Source organism: Periplaneta americana, chromosome 5, assembly GCF_040183065.1.
Source record: "Periplaneta americana isolate PAMFEO1 chromosome 5, P.americana_PAMFEO1_priV1, whole genome shotgun sequence".
In the NCBI taxonomy this organism is placed as follows: domain Eukaryota; kingdom Metazoa; phylum Arthropoda; class Insecta; order Blattodea; family Blattidae; genus Periplaneta; species Periplaneta americana.
This window is the reverse complement of record NC_091121.1, coordinates 174,040,502-174,064,070: the sequence shown is the minus strand read 5'-3', so window position 1 is coordinate 174,064,070 and position 23,569 is coordinate 174,040,502. Positions and strand designations below refer to the sequence as shown.

The window sequence follows — 23,569 nt, the reverse complement described above, 5'->3', positions numbered from 1 at the left end:
GTTACATATTTTATATTTAGGGCTTTAATAGTCAAGTTATAAAATATTAACAAAACTTTAACTATATAATGTTCGTCTATCAGTTTTAATATATGCCAGAGATTGATTTTTCTAAAAAAGTAAATAATTTCCTACATTAAAAAATCCGGAGATTACAACATTATTTCCTATTTTTCCGGGAAGTTAAAAAATTCCGAAGATCTCCGGAAATTTCCGGAGACCTGGCAACACTGCATATATTTATCATTCTACCAAATAATCTATGCTTACTCTCATAAATATATGTCTATGAATACTCCCATATGTTCATAAATCCTCTCATTCGTCCTGAAACCATTCCATACATCCATAAAACCACTCAATCGTTCATAAATCTATTAATCCGTCCAATTTCCCAATAAACCGTTCATAAATCTATCCTTCCACCCATCTACCCAACCATCTGCCCCGAAATTCATTCACATGTACATTTCTTCGTTAATCCATTCGTCCATATAGCTACGCTTTCATAAAAAGTTTGTAAGTTTGCTTTTTAGAACCGCTGTAACAAAGAAGCTAAATAATATTAAGCAAACAGTAATTCCTGAATGTCACACAACATTTTCGATTCGGGCAATGCTTTCAATAATTTTGTTCCATTTCCTTAAGTCAGTCAGGTATATGCGTTCATATTCTAACAGTCAGACTTGTTTTCTAATATTATAATATCCTTTCATGCAAGAATACTCACATAACGTTAAACAATTCTGGCCATGAGCATTTCTTGTTTCAGTTGGATTCGTGCAAACCATATAATTTAAGAAACGTTACAGTTTCAGTACATTTTTAATTCGACAACTTTCCAGGAAATATTTTCTCAGTCAAGTGTCCATTTTCTTTATTTGATTAGGGTTTCCTCTATTTATCAGGTCTTATTCTGTTGACGGGTAGACCTATTTTTTCCATCTCTTGGGTAGTCTTCCGAGGAGTCTTTTTCCCTGATGGTCGTCTTTGTTTATAAATTCGTACAAGTCTTCCTGGGTCAAAATGTTTTTATGCGTTTAAAATATGTATGCCTAAATCCATATTTGAAACAAGAGGAAAAAACTTGAAGTAAAAAAGACGTAACAGGACAGAAAATTATGCTGCCAATTGATAAAATTAGTGCATAATTAAGTATAAACTAAAGAAACTAAACTGCGTCAATCCGAATAGGATTAGGTTTCAAGTAATAATCATTATTCATTCATCATTTAATAGAGAACAAATTATTACAGCAATCCAGAGAAAATGCCGTCAAAACGCTTTAATGCCCCCTTGAGTTTCGAAATATTCATAATAAAATTATTCTATTCGCTTAAGAGCTCAAGTAACAATATATAAAATTTAAAAAGTCACTTCGAATTTCAGAAGTAGCCTACTTGCACTGTGGTTTAACCTCTTCAGTCCTGGTGTATCGTATACTATACATAATTTTATTTTAATTTTTTTGCAGTATCTTGGATACTTTTGAATTTTTGAATAATTAAATTTGATAGAAATGAAGAGTATCACTTTTGTAACATTTCTATGCCAGATTTATAAATTAAATTCAAAATTTTGGGGCACAAAGAATTCAAAATTGCCCCAAAATTTGATTTTCTGTGAAGACTTGATTTGGGATATTTGGAATCCCAGAATGATGTGACCTTTCCCCCCCCCAAATTGAAAATTGGGGACTGAAGATAAGTAAAGTTTTTTTTTTATTCGCTGGAGAGCCGAGTTCGAGCTTTGGTTATGTCTACAAGCAACTACGTGCATTTTTTTATTTTAATTTATTGAGTATGCCCCAACGAGTATAACTCATATGTAGGGGCTATACAAGAACACATACATATGTTGTACAATGTAATTGAAAACGTCATGAAATTACAGTCTGTGAAAACAAACAATAACACAAGAATTTATTAAAGAAAGAAAGCAAAATAAGAACAAATAATAAGATGACAAAGTTTTAGGCAGAAAGAAGAAAAAGTTTGAAACCATGAAATAAATAAATAAACTGAGAATTAAAATAAATAATCTTCCCAAAAACGTATTTTTTAACAATTCTTTAAACACCGGAAATTTGGTAAAATTCTATATTCTAAAGGAAGTTGGTTAAAAGTTGTTGTTAAAAAATGGTTAAATCTTTTCGTTCCATAAGTTACTGAGCTAAGCTGAGAAAAAAATATATTGTCTTTTTGTCTTGTTAAATAAGTATGTATATATTTATTAAACTGAAATGTAATATTACTATGTATTAAATTGTTAATAACTTTATACATGAAAATGGCAGCACCTAATTTGATAATTGATTCAACTGGTAGAACGAAAGAAAATTGATATAGGCCTAGATATTTAATTGGAGTCAAATAATTAAAACCCAATAAATTTCTTAAAGCTCTATTTTGAATAATTTTTAAAGGTCTCAAAGCAGTTTTCTTATTGTGTTCCCAAATAAATGACATATACATTAAATGAGACTGGATAAAAGCATAATATACATACAGGAGACAAGATATAGGCAAAGATCTTTTAAGCCTTTTTCAGAATACCAGACATTGGAGCAATTTTCTCACAAACAGCCAAAATATGCTTATCCCATGTTAAATGTTCATCAACAATAAAACCTAAAAATTTAACTGATGCAACTTTTTGTATTACAGAATCATTAAACTTTAATTCTTTCGGAATAATATAATAAAATGAAGATTTAGTGAAAATCGTATACACAGTTTTTTTCAAATTCAAAGAAAGCCTATTTGCGCTTAACCAGTTTTCAAGAATAATAATGTCTGCCTCAAACTTTTCAAACAGTTTTTCAATGGAGTCAGTAATATAAGGTACACAAGTGTCATCTACAAAAAAAGTGGCAGTTCCATGTAAATGAAGAAATTTTATGTCATTGACATAAATTAGAAAGAGAAGAGGTCCCAAAATTGATCCTTGCGGCACACCGCATGACAATAAGAGAGTATCACTTTCCAAGTTATTCACTGAGACATATTGATACCGTTCACTACGTGAGAACGTAGGAATCTCTATAAAATTTACACAGGTTAATAATTTAACTATCCATATAAAGACGGTGTTGGGGCAATTTCCTCACAATTTTTCGCAATTCTCCGTCCTTAATTATCACAGTTGCAGGAAGAAATGGTCAATATATTCACCGTACCAACTGTTGACAATATTATTTTAGATGCTAGAAAGGTGAAACATATAATTTGGCAAGTAACCAATAGAGGCGTCGCAGATTTGGCGCCAACTCCCGAAGCAGGCGGATACTTGACAAGACAGAGAAGAATTATGACAGCACTTTCTCTGGATTACCGTAATACTTTGTCCTCTTCTCTTAAAAGATGAATATTGAAGACCTATTTTCCAAAGGGGCTAAGTGCCCAATTTTCTAATTTCATTTTATTAAAGCTGAGGGAGTACATCTATATCAGCACATCGCATCGTATTGAATGAGCTCTGTCGTAGTTCAACTGTACGAGTAACTCATACGTGCGCCGAAAGATGGTATTGGAGGTAACTATCTCAACATGCATTTGGCAGTAAAGTGTTACCAAGTCTCCTGATTTTACAGGAGCTCTCCTGACTTTTATCCCAGATCACATATAACAGATTGCTCAGTCCTATAGGCTTTGACGGCAACAGCTTACATCGATTTCACTATGCTGCCATCCAGCTACTGCACAAGTCACGTTAAAACTCTCATTTGAATTGCATGGAGCAACTGTACTTCCATCTAGTGGTCGTTTCCAGTCGATTTGCAGATTCAGAATTAACGGCGTCTCTCCTAGCGGTCTTCACCTGCCTTGTCTTTTTTTTATTGGGTTATTTTACGACGCTGTATCAACATCTAGGTTATTTAGCGTCTGAATGAAATGAAGGTGATAATGCCGGTGAAATGAGTCCGGGGTCCAGCACCGAAAGTTACCCAGCATTTGCTCGTATTGGGTTGAGGGAAAACCCCGGAAAAAAACCTCAACCAGGTAACTTGCCCCAACCGGGATTCGAACCCGGGCCACCTGGTTTCGCAGCCAGATGTGCTGACCGTTACTCCACAGGTGTGGACCCTGCCTTGTCATCGAACAACAGACGACAGAGTCTTCTCGACTCCTCCTGCATTGCGAAATGACACAGTTCATTTCAATGTGCAGATTTACATCAGCCATTCTTTCTCGTCCCGTCACTCCCGTCCCGTGATCCCTTTGATCACATTTCCGTCCCCTCGCGTATGAGGTACCTAAGAGCTTACGCCCATTTTCGTTTTTTTTCCCCCTTCAAAATTTTCTAGAACTCCTTCAGTGGAGCAGCGTAACCCGGAGTGAGACTAGTGGCCAACAGGCTTGGAGCTCACATATTTAGTTTCTTACAGCCCCGAACCCCTTGCAAGGACGCGTTCTGCGTACCTTTTAAATTTATCCTCCAAATTCTCCTCTTTCAATTCAATTCAATTCCAATCGATGAAGGCGATCCTAGTGGTTGTCCTTTTCCACGTGTTACCGTTTTTAACATGAGGATGGCTAATCTGTTATATATGTGATCAGGGCTTTTAACCAAGCCTACTCCTCTACTGATAAATTACAAAGTTTTCGACATTTCTCCTTGTTCTAAAATTCTGTACTTCCAATTATTATTATTATTATTATTATTATTATTATTATTATTATTATTATTATTGTTGTTATTATCATCATCATAATTATTTTTTTATTTATGATAGCTGATTTATGGTAGGTCATTTTAAACATAAGGGATGCTGGGGGTTTTAAGATTGCTGGGAGAGCAGTGACACATTCATATTTTTGTGTTTAAATCAAAACAAAACTGCAGTACAGTGAAACCTCTATATGTATTTGAATACCTCTTTACGTTAGACACCTCATTATATTGGACATATTTTCTTGGAACGAGGCAAATTTGTATGCTTTTACATGTCCAATATGTCCTCTATGATGGACACCTTTACATTCTGGAAGTTGAACACTCCTTATAGTTCTATGTTGGACGATTCTCTTATGATGGATATTTCTTCTACTTGTGTAGAGTTCAGTTTCATTGAATCCTTGTGTTTTACAATGACCATTAGCACAGTGGAATGAGAGGGGGGTTTCCTTGTACAGTACAGTAACTGTGAATCTCTTTTTACTTTCTTGGAATTACCCACTTTGTTCAAACATCAGCAATAATAGGACTAATTGATTAACTAGTGGACTTACTCGTGTTAATTACGTAAGAATTGTGCGGCTTACAGCTGTTTCAGTGCTTCACACACCATCATCAGAGCCTACTAGATCACGGCGTCATCTCAAACTTCTTTGCCTGTTATGTGGGTGTGTTCGATTGTTGAAAGGTGTTGAAGAGTGGAGTCAAATAGTGTGTGTGTACTGAAATTGATCTGTGTGTTGAGAATTTGATCGAGGTGTGTTTTAGTGTGTTTGTATATTTCGTATTGTTCTAGTGTGTTGAGTTTTTGGTTTTGGAAATCCTACACATACAACCCAAGAACCAAAAACTAAACAGGAAATCCTACACATACAACCCAAGAACCAAAAACTCAACACACTAGAACAATACGAAATATACAAACACAATAAAACACACCCCGATCAAATTCTCAACACACAGATCAATTTCAGTACACACACACACACACTATTTGACTCCACTCTTCAACACCTTTCAACAATCAAACACACCCACATAACAGGCAGAGAAGTTTGAGATGATGCCGTGATCTAGTAGGCTCTGATGATGGTGCATGAAGCACTGAAACAGCTGTAAGCCGCACAAATCTTACATAATTAACACGAGTAAGTCCACTAGTTAGGCTAATCAATTAATTATATTCAAGTGTTAAAAGTAGTGTACGCAAGATTCAAAATGGAATAATAGGACCTCAATATTAAATGCATGGGAACAAAATTGCAGTGGGGAAAGAAAAAGAGTTCGAAAAACTGTTAATGACGAATGAAATGACACAAAGTGTTTGAATACTGCAGTTCCTTAACAGTATGCACAGTAATTTCCTTTCCAGTGCATGCTAAAAAATTTCTACTTCCCTCTACCTTGGATACCCCCTTAGGTTGGACAGTTTTTTATTGAACTATATGTGTCTAGGTTAGAGAGTTTCACTGTAGCAGATGTCGCAGGCACACATTTTCACTTGGCAGGGGATATGTTTTTTTTTAAAATAACCTTCATACATCTTACTACTTCACAGACAATGTTCTTTCACAGGTTTAATATTATCAGAGATATGCAGCAAAAATGCACCATATCGTTTTATTTTAGGTCAAATTAGTGGGACCTTACTGGGCGGGGGAGGAATTCCACATCTGAATTTGTTAATAACTAGAAACTTCCCTACAAAAACACGCACTAGTATTTGCCGACAATGGGCGCAACCAATTTAATACTTGGTATTTATTTATTGATTCATAATAGTATACAGAGTGATTCAGATCACCAGTAACAGTAATTTATTTCGGAAACTAGTGCATTAAAATTTTCGAGACAAAAATATTTATGACTAAATCACATGTGAACTTTCACCTGAGCTTGAGTTCATCAATCAATCTTAACAGGAAGTAGGGTCAGTGGCGTATCACTTTAAAATTTCAAATGGGAGTAGTGGTCAAATGTGGTACCATTTGATAGAGCTCTTCAAAAGAAACAACTTTCATAGGAAACGTTTTTATTAATTCCTACTCTTTCAATGGGAAAACATACAAAAAGCATTGGGTGCTTCGGACCACTGTTAAGTCGTTTATTTCGGAAACTAGAGCATTAAAATTTTCGAGACAAAAATATTTTTGACTAAAGCACATGTGAACTTTCACTTGAGCTTGATTTCATCCATCAAACTTGACAGGAAGTACGGTCAGTGGCGTATCACTTTAAAATTTCAAATGGGAGTCCGGTCAAATTTGGTATTATTTGATAGAGCTCTTCAAAACGAACAACTTTCATAGGAAACGTTTTTATTAATTCCTACTCTTTCAATGAGAAAACATACAAAAAGCATTGGGTGCTTCGGACCACTGTTAAGTCGTTTATTTCGGAAACTAGAGCATTACGATTTTCGAGACAAAAATATGTTTAACTAAAGCACATGTGAACTTTCACTTCAGCTTGATTTCATCCATCAAACGTGACAGGAAGTACGGTCAGTGGCGTATCACTTTAAAATTTCAAATGGGAGTCCGGTCAAATTTGGTATTATTTCATAGAGCTCTTCAAAAGGAACAACTTTCATATGAAACGTTTTTATTAATTCCTACTCTTTCAATGAGAAAACGTACGAGAGAGCTGCCAGCCACTTGACCACGCCGACATTGACATGTTAGAACAAGAGTACGGGTGTGTGCTGCTCAGAACGGCAGACAGTTTGAACATTTGTAAAAAATTAATGACATTGTCCAGTTTTCAGTAACATCTGTCAACATTAATTGTCTTGTTTACATTTTCGTACCTATTGTAACATTTCTCAATATTGATGGCATTGTCTTTTCGTACGTTTTCTCATTGAAAGAGTAGGAATTAATAAAAAACGTTTCCTATGAAAGTTGTTTGTTTTGAAGAGCTCTTATCAAATAGTACCAAATTTGACGGGACTCCCATTAGAAATTTTAAAGTGATACGCCACTGTCCCCACTTCCTGTTAAGATTGATTGATGAAATCAATCTCAAGTGAAAGTTCACATATGCTTTAGTTAAAAATATTTTTGTCTCGAAAATTTTAATGCACTATTTTCCGAAATAAATGACTTAACTGTGGTCCGAATCACCCATTGCTTTTTTGTACGTTTTCTCATTGAAAGAGTAGGAATTAATAAAAAATGTTTCCTGTGAAAGTTGTTTGTTTTGAAGAGCTCTATGAAATGGTAACATATTTGACCACTACTCCCATTTGAAATTTTAAAGTGATACGCCACTGACCCTACTTCCTGTTAAGATTGATTGATGAAATCAAGCTCAAGTGAAAGTTCACATGTGCTTTAGTCATAAATATTTTTGTCTCGAAATTTTTAATGCACTAGTTTCCGAAATAAATGGCTGTTACGGGTGGTCTGAATCACCTGTATTTAATAGTCTATATCATAAAGGTAATGTTCAATAATTTAATTATTGTTCGGTCATTCAATTTATGTCGAAATAATCAATAATTTCAAACTTTAAAATCTGCTTTAATCTCAGGGTGCTATTCATAGATATTTCGCTAGCCCGCGCTACGAGCGTGCTAAACTAGCCCCGGCTATCGACTGATTACTTGCACAGGATTCATATCATATCATATCGCTAACACTGGTTTATGAGTACGAAAAACGTTAGTTCGCTGACCATCCACTGGAAGCCCGCGCTAAGAATGTCTATGAATATGGCCCGACTTTTTTAAAGCAAATGTTTACTGATTATTATAATAGCTGCTAGGTTGGCAACGCTGAGTATGTTTTTCATCAGTATCTCAGAAACTTGTTTTTTGGCGCTTAGCCCCTATGGAAAGATAAGTCTTCAATTATGATGTAATTCTTTTGTTCAAGAACTGGTATCGTTTCATTTCTTTCTTTTCTATTGAGTAGGAAGTATACATGTATTTTATCAACTGGATGCAGAATTTTGTCATCTGTTAACTAAAATGTATGTAATTTCTTTTTTACTTCAGTTTTTTTTCAATCACAAATAAATTAATGTACTGTAAACGTATAACAACACGAAAGACTCATTGTCCATTGGCATATTATGACAGGCCTTGCACAGTGAAAGGAAGAAAGGAGATTTGGAAAGCAAAGCTTCTCGGTACGCATGCGCAAAATAATGAGTAGTGAAGAATTGTCTGGTAGAGTTCGATCCATAGAGGACAAAGGATTATACAGGGACATCATTTTATTTTTACTTCAATTCTTATTGTACCTGAGTTTTTGAATGTACTTCACTCCCACCCCTTCTACTAATGAAGTTCCAACTGCCCTCCACACAGAACCAAGGCCCCATATAGTAAACAGCACTGAGTTAGTGAGTATAGTACGTTCCAGAAATATGTTCGCGTTTTCCAGTGACGAAAGAGCTTTCAATATTGAATCATATTTTCGCACAGGTACTGTCCGTTTGCCTACGTCGCATTCCGGTTTCCCCCACCTGCTTCTGCTAGCCCCTCTGTAAAAGCTGGGCTGTCTTTGCTCTTTTCTGAAAATATTAATTTCTGTTAGGAATTGGACGTTTACGTAATATTATACAACCGTTTAAAATAACTTAAATAAAAGGGCCTCGTTAAGTAATTAACTGTCACGTGATTTCCCCCCTTTCTACGACCCTGCGGCATAACCACTTGGACGGACAGTAGATAGCATGTCTGAGTAATTTTATCTGTGCGGGTCGGGAAAAAGTGAAGATTGAATTTACAGTACGTAAGGTATTCTTTTATAGACTGGGTACAAAATTATTTCAACATGAGTTACTAGTACGAAGGACGAAACTGGCAATTGGAATTAGATGCAATAGTCTATAATGCTATATTATGGACATTAGAACTGAAGCCTGTATCGAAATGAACGGCCACCATTTTCAAAAATGTATTTAAATATTCATATTATGATTATTTTTCAATTTAACTTCTTTCTCTATATTGTACGTTAATGTGCTGTAGACAGTATAATATACACTGCATAATGAATACGTTCGCATGGATAACTCAGTTCGTGAGTAAAAACACTTATTCTTAATACAGTACTGTATTTTGATTAAACAAAAACATAATGAAAATTATCGAACTCAAAATCGCGATATTTCCCAGTTTACGTAAATGGATGAACTACTTTTATTCCCTCCTATACCTAGTAAAGTGATTCGTTTGTGTTTTACGCCGTATCATCGAACTACAGTCGTGGAAGGGGTTAGCAAACTGTGTTTCCGGTTCCCTAAAGGTATAGCCATGTTAATATTAAAAATGTTAGTAAAAATAAAATGATGTCTCTGTATAAGTTATTCACTGTTCTTCGTGTATATTTAGACTATCAGTAAAATGAACACAACACATTCCTGTGTGGTTTTGTAATTTGAATAAAAACATTTTGTAATACAGTAATTTATACTTTCATTGTTTCCAGCACTAGCATGAATGCTATAGATGAGGAGGCGAGACCTGACATGTGAGCTGTGCGAGAAAGGAAAGAATGAGCTATCAGAGAGAGAGTTTATTTAATTATGGTTAATATTATATGAATCTACAGATACAAAAGTCCATCTCAGATAAAACTTATCTCTCCCCTGCACACCCATTGGTGATAACAGCCATGTTAAGGACACAGGACAGCTCTTGCCTCCTCTACTGTACGTTCCTTATGTCATTTACACTTATTGTTTGTGGTATTTCTGTTTCAGGGCAAGGGGAATATATTACCTCAGTACCAACCCCAAGAAACCTTACGCCAAAGGATTCCCAGGAGGCAGGCAACCACCTGCGAGAGGGTCGAGTGTGTCAGTCTAAGAGCATTTCAATCAACAAAAGATACTGCCGAGTACCTTACTAGTATATAGCAAGCAAATGGGGTTCAACGTTTTGATTTGTGCTGCGTAGTGAAAGTTACTACTTCAGACCTAATCAAGAACGATGAAATAATGCGCACTCTAGAGACATCTTGCGGCAGAGTTGGGCATTATCAACCCCACACGCAAATACAGAGAATTCTCCGATCGAGGAAATCGAGCAACTTGGCTAAGAACGGAAGCTTTCTTTCTACTCCGCGGAAGGAAGCATTGTCCATTGGTCAAATAAAACCTGAGGCGTTGTCCGCAAACGTACGACGAGTCTTTCTAATAAGCTAAATTTGTTTTAGTAATACTATAGGCCTACTTGTTTTTTTTTTAAGATAGGACATGACAGGAGCGTTGCGATCGGAAAAGCAACTGAATGTCACATAGCGTGGTAGGCCTGTTGCTATGGTAACAACGGTTGAGTTGCCAAACTTACAGTTCCTACGTGGCGAGTGCTTAATAGCTCTCTTGGCGACATTTATTGTGCACACAATGTTAGCATTGGTACGTTTCGTTTTTTATTCTCTGTCGATTTTGCATTGTTTTTTAACCTTCGCGTCAATTGTCAATGAATGTTTTAACTCCAAGCTCGGCCGCTTAACTCTCATGTCCCATCTTTCAAAAAAAAAAAAAAAAACAAGTATAGTATAGTAAACGCGCTCATAATTCTTTCAGTTGGCCAGCTTTTATACATGGGTTGTAAATAAAGTAGTGTCAATCCTGCTGGGAATGGGTCATGCGCATTCGCATACGATATGAGACAACTGAATACCCTCGGAGTAAGGGTATATGGTACATTGTTTTCCTATGTATACTTAGCTTAGACCCTTACTCCGGAGGCGGTATTCAACTGGTGATCGTAGTTGGAGATAATGTCGATATGTTGAATGATAAAACTTTTGCTATGACAACAAATGTTGTTGTTATTGTGCGTGGTTAAATGTAGAGCACTATTTTTAACTGCTCTAAAGCATGTTTACTAAACTTGAGCAGCAATCGTAGATAAAAATCGAGGTAGCCCGTGGTAGAAATGCACGCCAATGTCATCAAGGGTTACTTGAAACTTGTAGAACGTTGTCATGTCGCAGGAACAGTGGCTGAACTGCTACAGAGATGGGATTGGGAAGTATTGGAAATCCTCCGTATTCCCCTGACATTAGTTCTTGTGACTACGACTTGTTTCCACGGTTGAAGGAACCACTTAGAGGCAAGAGATTTCCAGATATTGTATCAGTGTTTCATATAGTAGGGCAGGCTATCAGAGAGATCAAGAGAAACAACCTCGCTAACGGCATTCAACGGTTACCACGGATTTGGCAAAAGATACAGGAACACGCTGGTGATTATATTAAAAAGGATTTTCCACTACTTTATTTACAACCCTCGTATTATTATAAAAAGGTTACTTTTGATATTAAGAGACAGAAATCTGTTTGCGGGTTAGGGGAAGGGAAGTTGACAAACATCTTAACAAAGACCCAACGGTTAGAGCTGCATCGCTTTTGTGAGCAAGTGGAAAACCTATAAGCAAGGTTACATCATCCCCATACTAAATTGCTTTAGACTCCGACTCAACAGCTCAACTGAAATTCCCCGGTTACATTTCCGAAAAATACAATAATTCAATGTCTTCCTAAAATCATCTCTCGCTTGCCATTAACGATAAAAATTTATTTAGATTTTCTCAGTCGAGAAATTCTCTGTATAACTTTATTTATATGCATACTTTTATTACAAGAAGAATATCGACCATCACATTAATATAACTGAGCAAGCTTTACAAACTGACGAAATTATTCCAGTTTTTTAATAACATGCTACATGTAATATGAGTTGTATGTACCTATCGTGTATTTGTCTACATAAGTAAACATTCTCTCCAACCAACAATACAGTTCCTGTTTACGCAAGAGCATGCGAATCACCAAGTGAATTTCAAATCATTTTTGATCACCCTCTGAATTACTCTCTTCCACCCTTAATTCCAGTTTTACTCTTCCTTGTTTCGTCCATATCGAATGTCTATACAGCGTTCCATAATGTCTGACAGGCCACGTAAACATTGCCTGTATAGGAAGGGTGAAGGATAACTGCTAATCAACCAGTGGCAGAGGTCATGTTCCAGGCTTATCTTGAAGTTGGGCGGAAGTAGAATGTTTCAGAACGCTCAAAATTAATAAAATGTAATAATTCATTATTAACAGTTACACTACTAACAAGTTTATATAAGAACTAGTGGCTTGTGCAGCAAATACTGCTGCAAACTAAGTTCGTTAGACGTTCAAATAAAAATTTTTCAGACTTATTTTCAATGAAGAATACTTGTCTTTTTGATAGTAATTTGCTTCCATAATAATGAAACATACTCCCTCTGAATGGATTTTTTTATGCCAAATACTTTTTCTTGAACCTATCCAACTTCAGTTTTTGAGTTTCAACGCGAAAACGCAAGTATCAATGTCAGGACGATAGCAGTAGCTATTTCAGGTCATTGTGGATTGTAGGCAAAAGTTAAAAAAATGTCAGGTTTGCTAAGCTTTCGAACAATAGCATTTTCGTATAGCTGCTGCATGTAGAACTTGAAATGTAGAGCGTAAAATCATTTTATCCTACTAAGAGATCTTGCTGAAATGATCTGGAGACTATAAAATATTCTAGGCCTCTTATTTTATCAGTAAGTAATATCTTTTTATCTTTCCTTAGGAACTGTAATTTTTGCGCTCTCTCGAGCCAATACTGAAGACAATGACACATATCAATATCTACACTACACCGCCATTAAGTATATGAAAAAGACCCAACCCGACTGGGTTAATAAGTATGATAATATTTGATTTTTAATAACAATATTATTATCTTACTTAAGTTTTGTAGTTATATATAGCAGTCACTCGGTAAATTATAGAAATGAAGATCTAAATTAAGATATTCTCTACATTTACTTACATAACCTCAAAACGTTTCACTTTCATGTGATCAATATAGCATCAATATTATGTACAATTAATGAAAAATAGACGCATCATGATATTAACTATAATAATATTTAATTTCTAATGGTAATAATGTCATAAAACCAACTCAAGTTTCGTAGATTTGAATATCCAATACACAGCTGTACTCAGAAAATTATAGACTGCAGAATCAGTTTTTAATAACAAATTGAACTGAGGTCTAAATATTGTCGGCAATCCTGCAGGTCATGGCCTTCGTGTAATAGCCTATTGTTTATTGTAGTGTGTGTTTTGTTCTGAAATTCAATCAAGTCTGCCGTGATTCAATAAGTTAGTTCTCAAAACTAACAACAGATGGATTTCGGAAAATAGGAAAATTACGTAGGAAAATTAACATTTCACTGAAAACTACTACTTTTCCGAAAAACTTTGTATGCCAGGCGTGAAAATGAGGGGTCACTCATTAAAATCCGTTCAGCCGTTTTCCCGTAATTTCCATTACCAGTTCAAATTATATATATAGATAATGGTTGCGCAACCAATCTTCTACCAATTAAAGTTAGACCTACATAATTAAATTTATTTAATAATTCATTCTAAGAAATAATGTTATTAATTATAGCACATCTACCGTATTATTTTCTTAAAATAGTTATATCGAAGGAAATCTTATAAATTTGTTTCTATATATTATAATTAATACTATATTATTATTTATAGGTGACCACATAATTGAAACATATTCTAATTTTCTGCGTATTACAATATTACAATTGCAAAATAGGTTCATCCTTATAATATCTCTGGAATTACGAAAAAGAAATCCTGGTTGTTCATATAACCTCATTTATGATCTCATTAAATGTGGTTTTGAAAATTTGATTTGTATGTAATGTTTAAATCCAGATCTTCAATAGAAAAAAGACAGATTAAATCTTCAGAATTCATACTGTATTGAACATTAATTGGTTATATACATGCACTATGAAACCTTATAAAACAACATTTTTAAGATTCAATGCAAAATTATTTAGTACTGATATACTCCAGGTAACGAGCCACAGCCTATATATTATTATCTGCAATATATTACTAATTACATGCCTTAACTGCTTCCCAATTCATTAAAACATATCTTCCATATATCTAATTTTACGTTTCTTGCAATTCTTTTATTTCTTTTACTAATAACATTTATAGTAAATATAAAACGCAAATAGCATTCTGACACAGTACAGAATAGAGAGTGTGTAATCTGATAGCTTAAGTTAGGGAGGAAGGAGTGGCGACAGAGATGCTTCAACGCTTAGCGACAGTAGCACAGTTTAGTATATACAGTTGCGAAGCTCAATACTTACTAAATATGCAAACATAGTTGAAATATGCTTCCATAGATAGTTGCTAGCCATCAGGATCGCTACTATCGCCTCATCACAGACTCTTTCCCCAGCAGACGATAAAATGTATTGTACTTTTGATATCGCGTTCTTTTGAAAAATTAACACCTTCCTTCCACTATTGAAACACGAAATACATAAGGTTTATATATTATTTTCATAAAGTATATATTATACTTTATAAACTCACCTTCCTGGATCTTTCGGAAGGATAACTCTGACCTCTTTTTCTTAGAATTTATACTGCAAAAAACGTTTCCTTGTCTCATATTATTACTCAAATTATTGTATTTTAGCCATTTACAGTTATTACAACCGATAACGAACATTTCACAGTTTACACAACTTTTCACAACAATGCGAAATACGGCACAGTCAATGCCTTTTCGATCTAGACCAGGCCGTAATATATGTTCGGGTTTTCTATTTCAGTGTATGTAGCTCAGTGAAATATTATATTATAACTTTATTGCGTATCATTGCTAAGTTTTATTTAGTGTAATGTGTCCATAAGTTCCCTTTTCTTCTTGTTGCATAATGTGTTGCAGAAATAATTACAAAACTGTGTTTTAATGTGAAGATAATTTTACATGTTAACATAATCTTTTCGCATCAACATTTTAAGTTTAGAATGGAAGCTATTTTGAGATTTAATGAAAAAGAATGTATATTGTGATATTAATATAGCACATCTACCTTCCTTGATAAAGACAGAAAATTTATCATACCACTCTTATGAAATTACTGTACGTACGATTGTTACTTCGTCTCTTAGATAGTAGATAAATACAATAATTCAATACTCAATTGTAGTATTAAAATACAGACAAATTGAATGTGCGGAGTATCATACATGACATTATGCTTAATTATAATGTATAATTGCGAATTTAGGAATATAAGATATAGTAAACATAACCTATAATATTTCCATATGAATGGCAGGACATTGGAGACCACTAAAATTAGATAGAAAGGGGCAACTGGGACAGTAAACATAACCTATAATTTCAACATATCTAAATATTCGTGCGGTGCAACTGAAAATTATTGAATCGTGCATAAATGAATGTACAATAATTTCGCAATATGTAATCGAAATAAAGGCAAGTAGGTCTATTACACATACGAACAACGTAATTGCCACACCAAAAATAATATTACACCTTAACTCGCAAGGAATTATGTCTGAAGTGTCTCCTAACCATTGTTTTAAATTTTATTAATGCAATTACACTACATTTTAGAAAAATATATGTTACTTTTCATGCATTCCAATTAATTTAAATGGTTGAAACGCCGCCCTTCGTGATCGGGTTAAACGAGTCACATGGTCTGCCTTACGGCCTGTATTTGATCACGATGGCAGTGACACAATCTATTGTTCCTAGTACACACAGCGCTCCAAGCGGCTAGCAACTATCGCGAGAAATGCAAAAAATCACCCCAAGCTTCGCGACTGTATATACTAGACTGTGACAGTAGCCTATCTATATTCCTCCAGTGTCTTTGAATCTGCTCCGCGTACTGCTCATGTGCAGCGAACAGTGCTCTAGCACAAAGAGCAAGAGTTGGTTATCACTGGAACAAATGTATAAATGTGTGACGCCTATCGTGAACAGAACCTACGACTGCCCAACCTGCAGCGCAGGGCATTGACCACGAAGTTACTGTAGCAGTAAATATATTATACTGCGTTTCTGGAATCTGTAAAGGAGACGAAACAAGTCCTCTGCGCAAGTGGTCAGTGTGCATCTTACCCCTTAGTGGCCACGAGCCGATACTGCTCGCATCACACTCCTGCACTGCTAGGCTTCACCTACTCGCTTTTCTCCGTGTCCATCCAAATGCGCCGACTAACTACAGATTCCAGACAGGGAATATAGACAAATTAAGTCATAAAATAGAACTGAAAACTCCTGCCATAGAAATAACAGCTTCCATTATGTCATCAGTGATATTGCATAATATAATATCTATCCTAAGAAACAGCTGCTTACATAAAGTATTTCTCTCTCTCGAAATATGTATTACGTCGTTGGTGACATACTATGAAAGATAGGTTTCTATGCTAGCTAGTTCACAATATTTTGCGTACTTATTGATTAACCTAGACATATATTTTTGTTTATTCTATCTACATTGCACTCAGAAGTTATATTTATCAAAAACTGGTTCCAGCAAGCTGTCATGATCATGAAAATACACATGTAATATTGATTGCTCTGCATTTTTTGAATACAATTTGTTATACATGTCAGCTGTTCGTTTACACTAAAGTAATTAAAAGATAATTATCATTCTTTCTCTCTCCGTAAAATATGTACACATCTGTCACGGACCCACTTGGATGGAACAGGTGAACAAATTGCAGTATTACAATGGACTCTGAATGTCAAAACCTTCTGCTCTAGAAAATATAGGGGTGAATAACCTTTACGGCGCACCATTAGTAGAACTGCTAGACGGTCGGCTTTCAACGATGTAGACCCGGCTTCAGATTCCAAGGAATACGTAGCCTATATCTAACATGTTACTCACTTACTTACAAATGGCTTTTAGAGAACCCGGTGGTTCATTGCCGCCCTCATACAAGCCCACCATCGGTCTCTATCTTGAGTAAGATTAATCCAGTCTCTATCATCATATTCCATCTCTCTCAAATCCATTTTTATATTATCCTCCCCAAAGAGCTTTTTCCCTCCGGCCTCACTACTACTATTACTACCGGTATTATAAACATTGATTTCGAACGAAGTTGTACAATGAAGATATAAGAAAACAACTGATTAGAAATAAATGCCGCAACTGAGAAGGAAGAAAGGAAGTGATTTTTAAGGTCATAGAACATCTACGCAATTCACACAGGAGAAGACGTGGCTCGGACATGGGGCGGAGACATGATGACTTTTCGAGTCTCTCCCATGTAAACAAATGTATCAATGCACACAGGAGGACGGGATGGAGGCTCGCCACTTCTAAATCAACGCTTCGCCTCTTTCGAGCCACGAGTGGCTCCTCAAATCGACACGTGGCGTCTGACTGTAAAAGAAAATTCGCGACGATTTTGAATTTGATATTCAATTTGTGAAGAGATGGCGTAATATGGTATATTTTATTTTATTTATTTTAGTAGGTTATTTTACGACGCTTTATCAACATCTTAGGTTATTTAGCGTCTGAATGAAATGAAGGTGATAATACCGGTGAAATGAGTCCGGAGCCCAGCACAGAAAGTTACCCAGCATTTGCTCATATTGGGTTGAGGTAAAACCCCGAAAAATATCTCAACCAGATAACTTTCTCCGACCGGGAATCGAACCCGGGCCACCTGGTTTCGCGGCCAGACGCACTAACCGTTAATATGGTATAGAAACATTGGTGGGACATTATATAAAAATTCTGGAAACGGTCGGGATACATGTTCAATTCTTTCATCATAGTTTCTACTCCAAAATATCTATAAACTCGCTTTCAATATCTTGAAACTATGCGGAATCGACATCAGAATTTATTATCTATTCCTCCTCACCGTGCCTCTTTCTATTCATCCTCTTTCAGCGTGTCAGTTTGTCCCCTAGGAACTACTTACCTCGTCATGTCAGGGATTGTAGAACAGTTAATCAATTTAAATTAAGAATTAATTGATTTGTGAGTGTTCGCCGAATTTAATAGTTTATTCTATGTATTTGTATAAATTGTCATTTAGGCCTATTATAAAGTGGCACTAGAATATAAATTTTAAATAATTATGTAACATGTTTAGTCAATATTTCATTATAAAATATGTAAGCTCCTTAATGTGCATGATAACGATTTTATATTTAAATATTACTACGTTTTATTGTTTCAATATATACCGTATTTCACTTCTGGTAGTTTGGAAGAGAATAAGGTCTCATGGCCTTAACTCTACCAGAATAAAAAAATAAATAGATGCATAAATAAGTGCATAAATAAATGCATAAATAAATAAATAAATGTATAATAAATAAATAAATAAATAAATAAACACGCAAAAATAAATAAATGAAACAAATAAAAATATTTTTGGGTTATTTTACGACGCTTTATCAACATCTCAGGTTATTTAGCCTCTGAATTATACGAAGGTGGTAATGCCGGTGAAATTAGTCAGGGATCCAGCACCGAAAGATACGCAACATTTGCTCGTATTGGGTTGAGGGAAAACCTCGGAAAAAATTCAACCAGGTAATTTGCGCCCATCGGGATTCGAACCTGGGTCAAATAAAATAAATTAAATAAATAAGATATGGCATATATTCTTCCTTTTTTCAACCACTAAGGGTACACACAAAACCTTATCTATTTTTTAATATTGTCCAGTTGTACGAGAGCCAGGGCATTCTCAACGTCTGAAGAAGACATTACGAAAGCTGTACGACGCGGAAGAGTTTTTGACTCTTCAGTACGCTTTGCTCACGTCATGTCCGCGTCGTGTCTCCGCCCGACGTCCGAGCCACGTCCTGTCTACGTCTTCTCTGTGTGAATTGTGCATACAAATCAATGGTTCATAACAACTTGAAATATAATTCTTTTAAACTTCTCAGCAGAAATGAACATGAAAATAACTTAGTTGTTACAATAAATTCATGGGAAAGATACTATGGGTCATCTTTTCATTGTCCATTAATATTTTTACGTAACTAAATGCTTAATCGTTTAATAGGTACAGTGACATCAAAAACCTTTTCCTTACATTTTATTACCTTGTTTTTTGACTATACCATGCAGGGTTTGCTTAATGGTTAGTTTTAGTTGCCATGGTAATATTTTACACTGCATTAGTTAAAAATGCAAGGAAAAAGTTTTTGATGCCACTTTACATGTCATAACGACAAATATACTGTATAGTAAAATAAGTTATATTCATTCACAGATTTAATAGTTACCGCAATGACTTTAATGTGAACATTACGTATTCATACGCCAATCTATATTTCTGAACAAGTTACAGGCTAACTTTCAAAATGTACAGAGTCATGGAGTAATAGTTTAACTTTCAGTTTGCCATGATTTATGGAACATACATGAAACAAACACAAACAATCTTAATCAAATTCTCTACGTTTGTGTATGTTATGAGTTGCTAGACTTCAGCTGGTGACTATGCACGTATTCTAATTTATTATCCCGACAGATGTGTGGGAGCATCCCAACTTGATAGCTAGATTATAAGTTTAGTCTAATCTTTCGCTTGAAATCAAATTTGAATAGTTTTTACATCAACATTTCTGGATTTTAAAACAATTTAATAATGATCACATTGACCTCTTAGTATTTAATCTACCTCAAAGTATTGCGCTCTGTGGTTCGCCACGTTTTCTTGTGAGGATTGTGAACCAACGTTGGATATTAACAAATAACGGGGTTCCTTTTTTCATGCAGTCAACATGGTCCAAGTCCGCTACTTGAGAAAATATAGGGGGGAGGGGGAACGAGACAAGATATACTGTACACACAACCAATTTCCAAGCCGAGTCTTACGGATTTAGAACCATAAAAGCTACAGTTTTAACCACAATTCAAGGCTACTCGTATTTGTTTTGGTTAACATAATTACCGGCATTTGAACAGTTCTTTGAGTAGTCAATTTTTAGTGGACGAGAGTAGATACTTTAGACTGGAAATCCCTAGAGAAGAAACTAACGATTTAAAAAGGGGCACATTGTTTACGGTAATTACTACTGGAAAAGAAACGTAATGAATTTAGTAACTTATGTTTATGTCAATTTACCAATCCTTCTTCTTTGTACTACCTCATTATTCAGAGTCAGAAGATTAATGGCCGGTTAGGAACGTTTAAGTAGGGGAGACTGTTGTACTTAGCATAGTGTACCTTCGAACATTTTTTGTTTTTTAATTTTTGCTGCTACCTAGAGGACTCAAACAGAAGTAGACTGTAGAGAAAGCCGCTAAGTAGCTCTGATCGTAGTTTCGGTTTGATTTATTGCAAAGTGTGAGTTCTGTGGACAGAAGTTCTTCTTTTAGTACCAAAAGTAAACATTTCATTCATTGATATATGTTTTCTAACACAAAACCAGATTGTATTTGTTACTATCTATCAAGTACAGTATGTCCCCTATCATCTGATGAGTAATAACATACTTTAATTTCCATAATTTATTCGAATCTCTAGTTTTGGGAGCCATATTTGTTTAAAAGTGCACCCTCTTGTACCTTTGAACACAAAACATCCTGTACCATGGAACATGTTCCAAAGTACATGATACTATCGGTTTTTGTTTTTCTTTTATTTTAAGATCATGCCACGAAGTAAGTCTGGAGTTAAGAGGCCTCCAATTGATCCGGATGCCTTGAAGAAAGCTGTTGAAACAGTTATTGCTCCTCCAGGAAATAAAATCTCAATCAGAGAAGCCTGCTCTGGTTTATGATGGCAAATACATTTTAAATATGATTGTCAGTTTTTACAGCTATATTCCCACCTATATCACATGTGTTCCAACTTACAAGAGGGTATGTTCCAAGGTACACGAACCTGTTGTACCTTTGAACACATTACATATTCCTTCATTTTATTTTTTCCATCCTTAATAGATCTGTAAAACAGGACAATACATATAGGAAGTTGTAAAGGAATATTCAATAATTATTTCAAGCATTTTTTCATTTAAAAAATTTCATTTCCCAAAATTAAAAAAAATGAAACGTGAAAAGTGTTTAAAGGTACAACAGTCTCCCCTAATAGATATTAGTTAACCACGCATTATGTTGTTTTTCTGTGGCACCAATCTCGGTTACGAGTCAAACCATGAGAATTTACTAACTGGTCAAGTGCAAGTAGTTAAGCAGCTAACCGTGGCTATGAATTCAGGATGGAGTATGATGATAGAGAGTTTTTACAATAACGTGTTTCTTGATATGATATACTCTAATGCCACGTGACAAAATACGGTGACTACAATAACGGTAGCCTATGTAGTACGAGAGTTTTTGCCCAGTCGATATGAGCGATTGGATACGGTAAATACAAAAAGAAATAATAACAGCGTCAGATCATAGCATTTGGAGGCTCTCAAAATATTATTCAGCGTTAAGTACAGTAATTCCCTCAGGTAGTTCAAGATCTTGCTCTCAAAGTGTCAATACCACCTCAGTGCAGGTAGATCAGACTCTGTACTAGCTGTAGTGTCTGTATGCGGTTATTGCAAGACACAAGTTCGCTCGCGTCTGAAGTAAGTGGCGGCTCGTTTTAAGTGAAAAACAATACAATCCCCAGATCAATTCCCTTTAGTGATGAGTCGAAAGAAAAAAATATATTAAGAAGGGAGGTAAAGCTTGTATTATGTTCTATTACACTTTCCTACGCATGGTATTTTACGCTACAAATAAACACAATGAAGGTTTTAATAAAGAAATACTGTCTAGAACAGCTAAAGGTAAAAATGGGATATCAACAAGGTGAGACTGATATCAAATATCGTTAGCACGTTGTGCGTGCGAGTTACAGAATTGCATGACATGTGATAGACTAGTAAAGAGCATTTATGGATAAATTTGAAATGTGGCAGTATCATGTAGAACATAGACAACTTCACTTTCTTTGACTATAAACTATCTTGAAGAGTGATAAGAAAAACTTCTTATCAAATATAAGACCCTACTTCAAGATCTACAGCAGAATTCACTGCTAAGCTTGGAGAAACAGTGAGAATTGACAAGGAATCGAGATTTTTCTTAAATCCTTTTGGCTTACAGCCGATAGAAGATCCTGAAAGTTTATAGCTTGAATTGATAAATCTACAGAACAGTACGCCACTCAGATTGCAGCGAAATCAGGAATCGAACTGTTCGTAATGCTACCTAAGTCAGAATTTCCAAATATATTCTTTGCTTCCATATATAATGTGTGTGCTTGAGGCAGAGTTTAATACAAGAAAGAAGTATAAAAGCTATCGATGTATAGAAAAAGCTCAGAAGTAAGTTTATTTCAACTGCCGTCACATGTAAAAAATTACTTCCTTGAATTTGTGATTTTTTGCGAATACAGACTATTACCTTTCTGAGAACAGAGAAATACTCTTTAATGTATGAATATTTGTAAATTCTCACGTTCTATATTTCAAATAAGACATATAATAAGAAATATTAACAAGTAATGTAATAATAAATAAGTGTTGCAACTATATTTGTTGTACCTTGAAAGGTTCTATTCAGTTTATGTTTCCAGTACTAAACTAATTTACAAGGCTAGGAAATAATATAATTTTGTTATGTGTGTACAGGTACAGTCTGTCTAAAATTACTATAATTATTGTACCATGCATCATTCTGAAATTCAAATTATGGAGTAGATATGACGACCACCTGCATGAGCCGCCAGAGCGCACCGTGGCAGTGAACTGCTTTGCAGCGAAACTACAAACAACTTGTAACTGCTGCGGCTGGCTCCGTCTGTCTTTCTCTCTTTCGAGGTTTTTGAGCAAGAGTTGCACATCTATGATCAAGATTATGTTTATTCCATACAACAGCAAATAATTGCCACTACATTTATTTCATTATAAATCCACTGGAACTGTGTATTTATATCTCACATTTTAGCACGTGTTGTGTGTATTTGAGCATTTGCATATATATCCGGACTCCATCACACTCTACCCAGTAAAGAAGGATATGATTTGTTTTAGAAGT

General features: G+C 35.1%; 1 protein-coding gene across 2 annotated transcripts in view; it reads left to right on the top strand.

Moving 5' to 3' along the window:
* LOC138700294 (inactive pancreatic lipase-related protein 1-like) overlaps positions 1-10,633 on the top strand; it is a 133,259-nt gene extending 122,626 nt beyond the window's left edge. For both annotated transcript variants that reach the window (XM_069826805.1, XM_069826806.1), the window contains exon 8: positions 10,393-10,633. In XM_069826805.1, coding sequence (XP_069682906.1) covers positions 10,393-10,498 — 106 coding nt within the window. In that variant the 3' untranslated portion in view covers positions 10,499-10,633. The remainder of the gene's footprint in view (positions 1-10,392) is intronic.
* Positions 10,634-23,569: the final 12,936 nt, after the last annotated feature.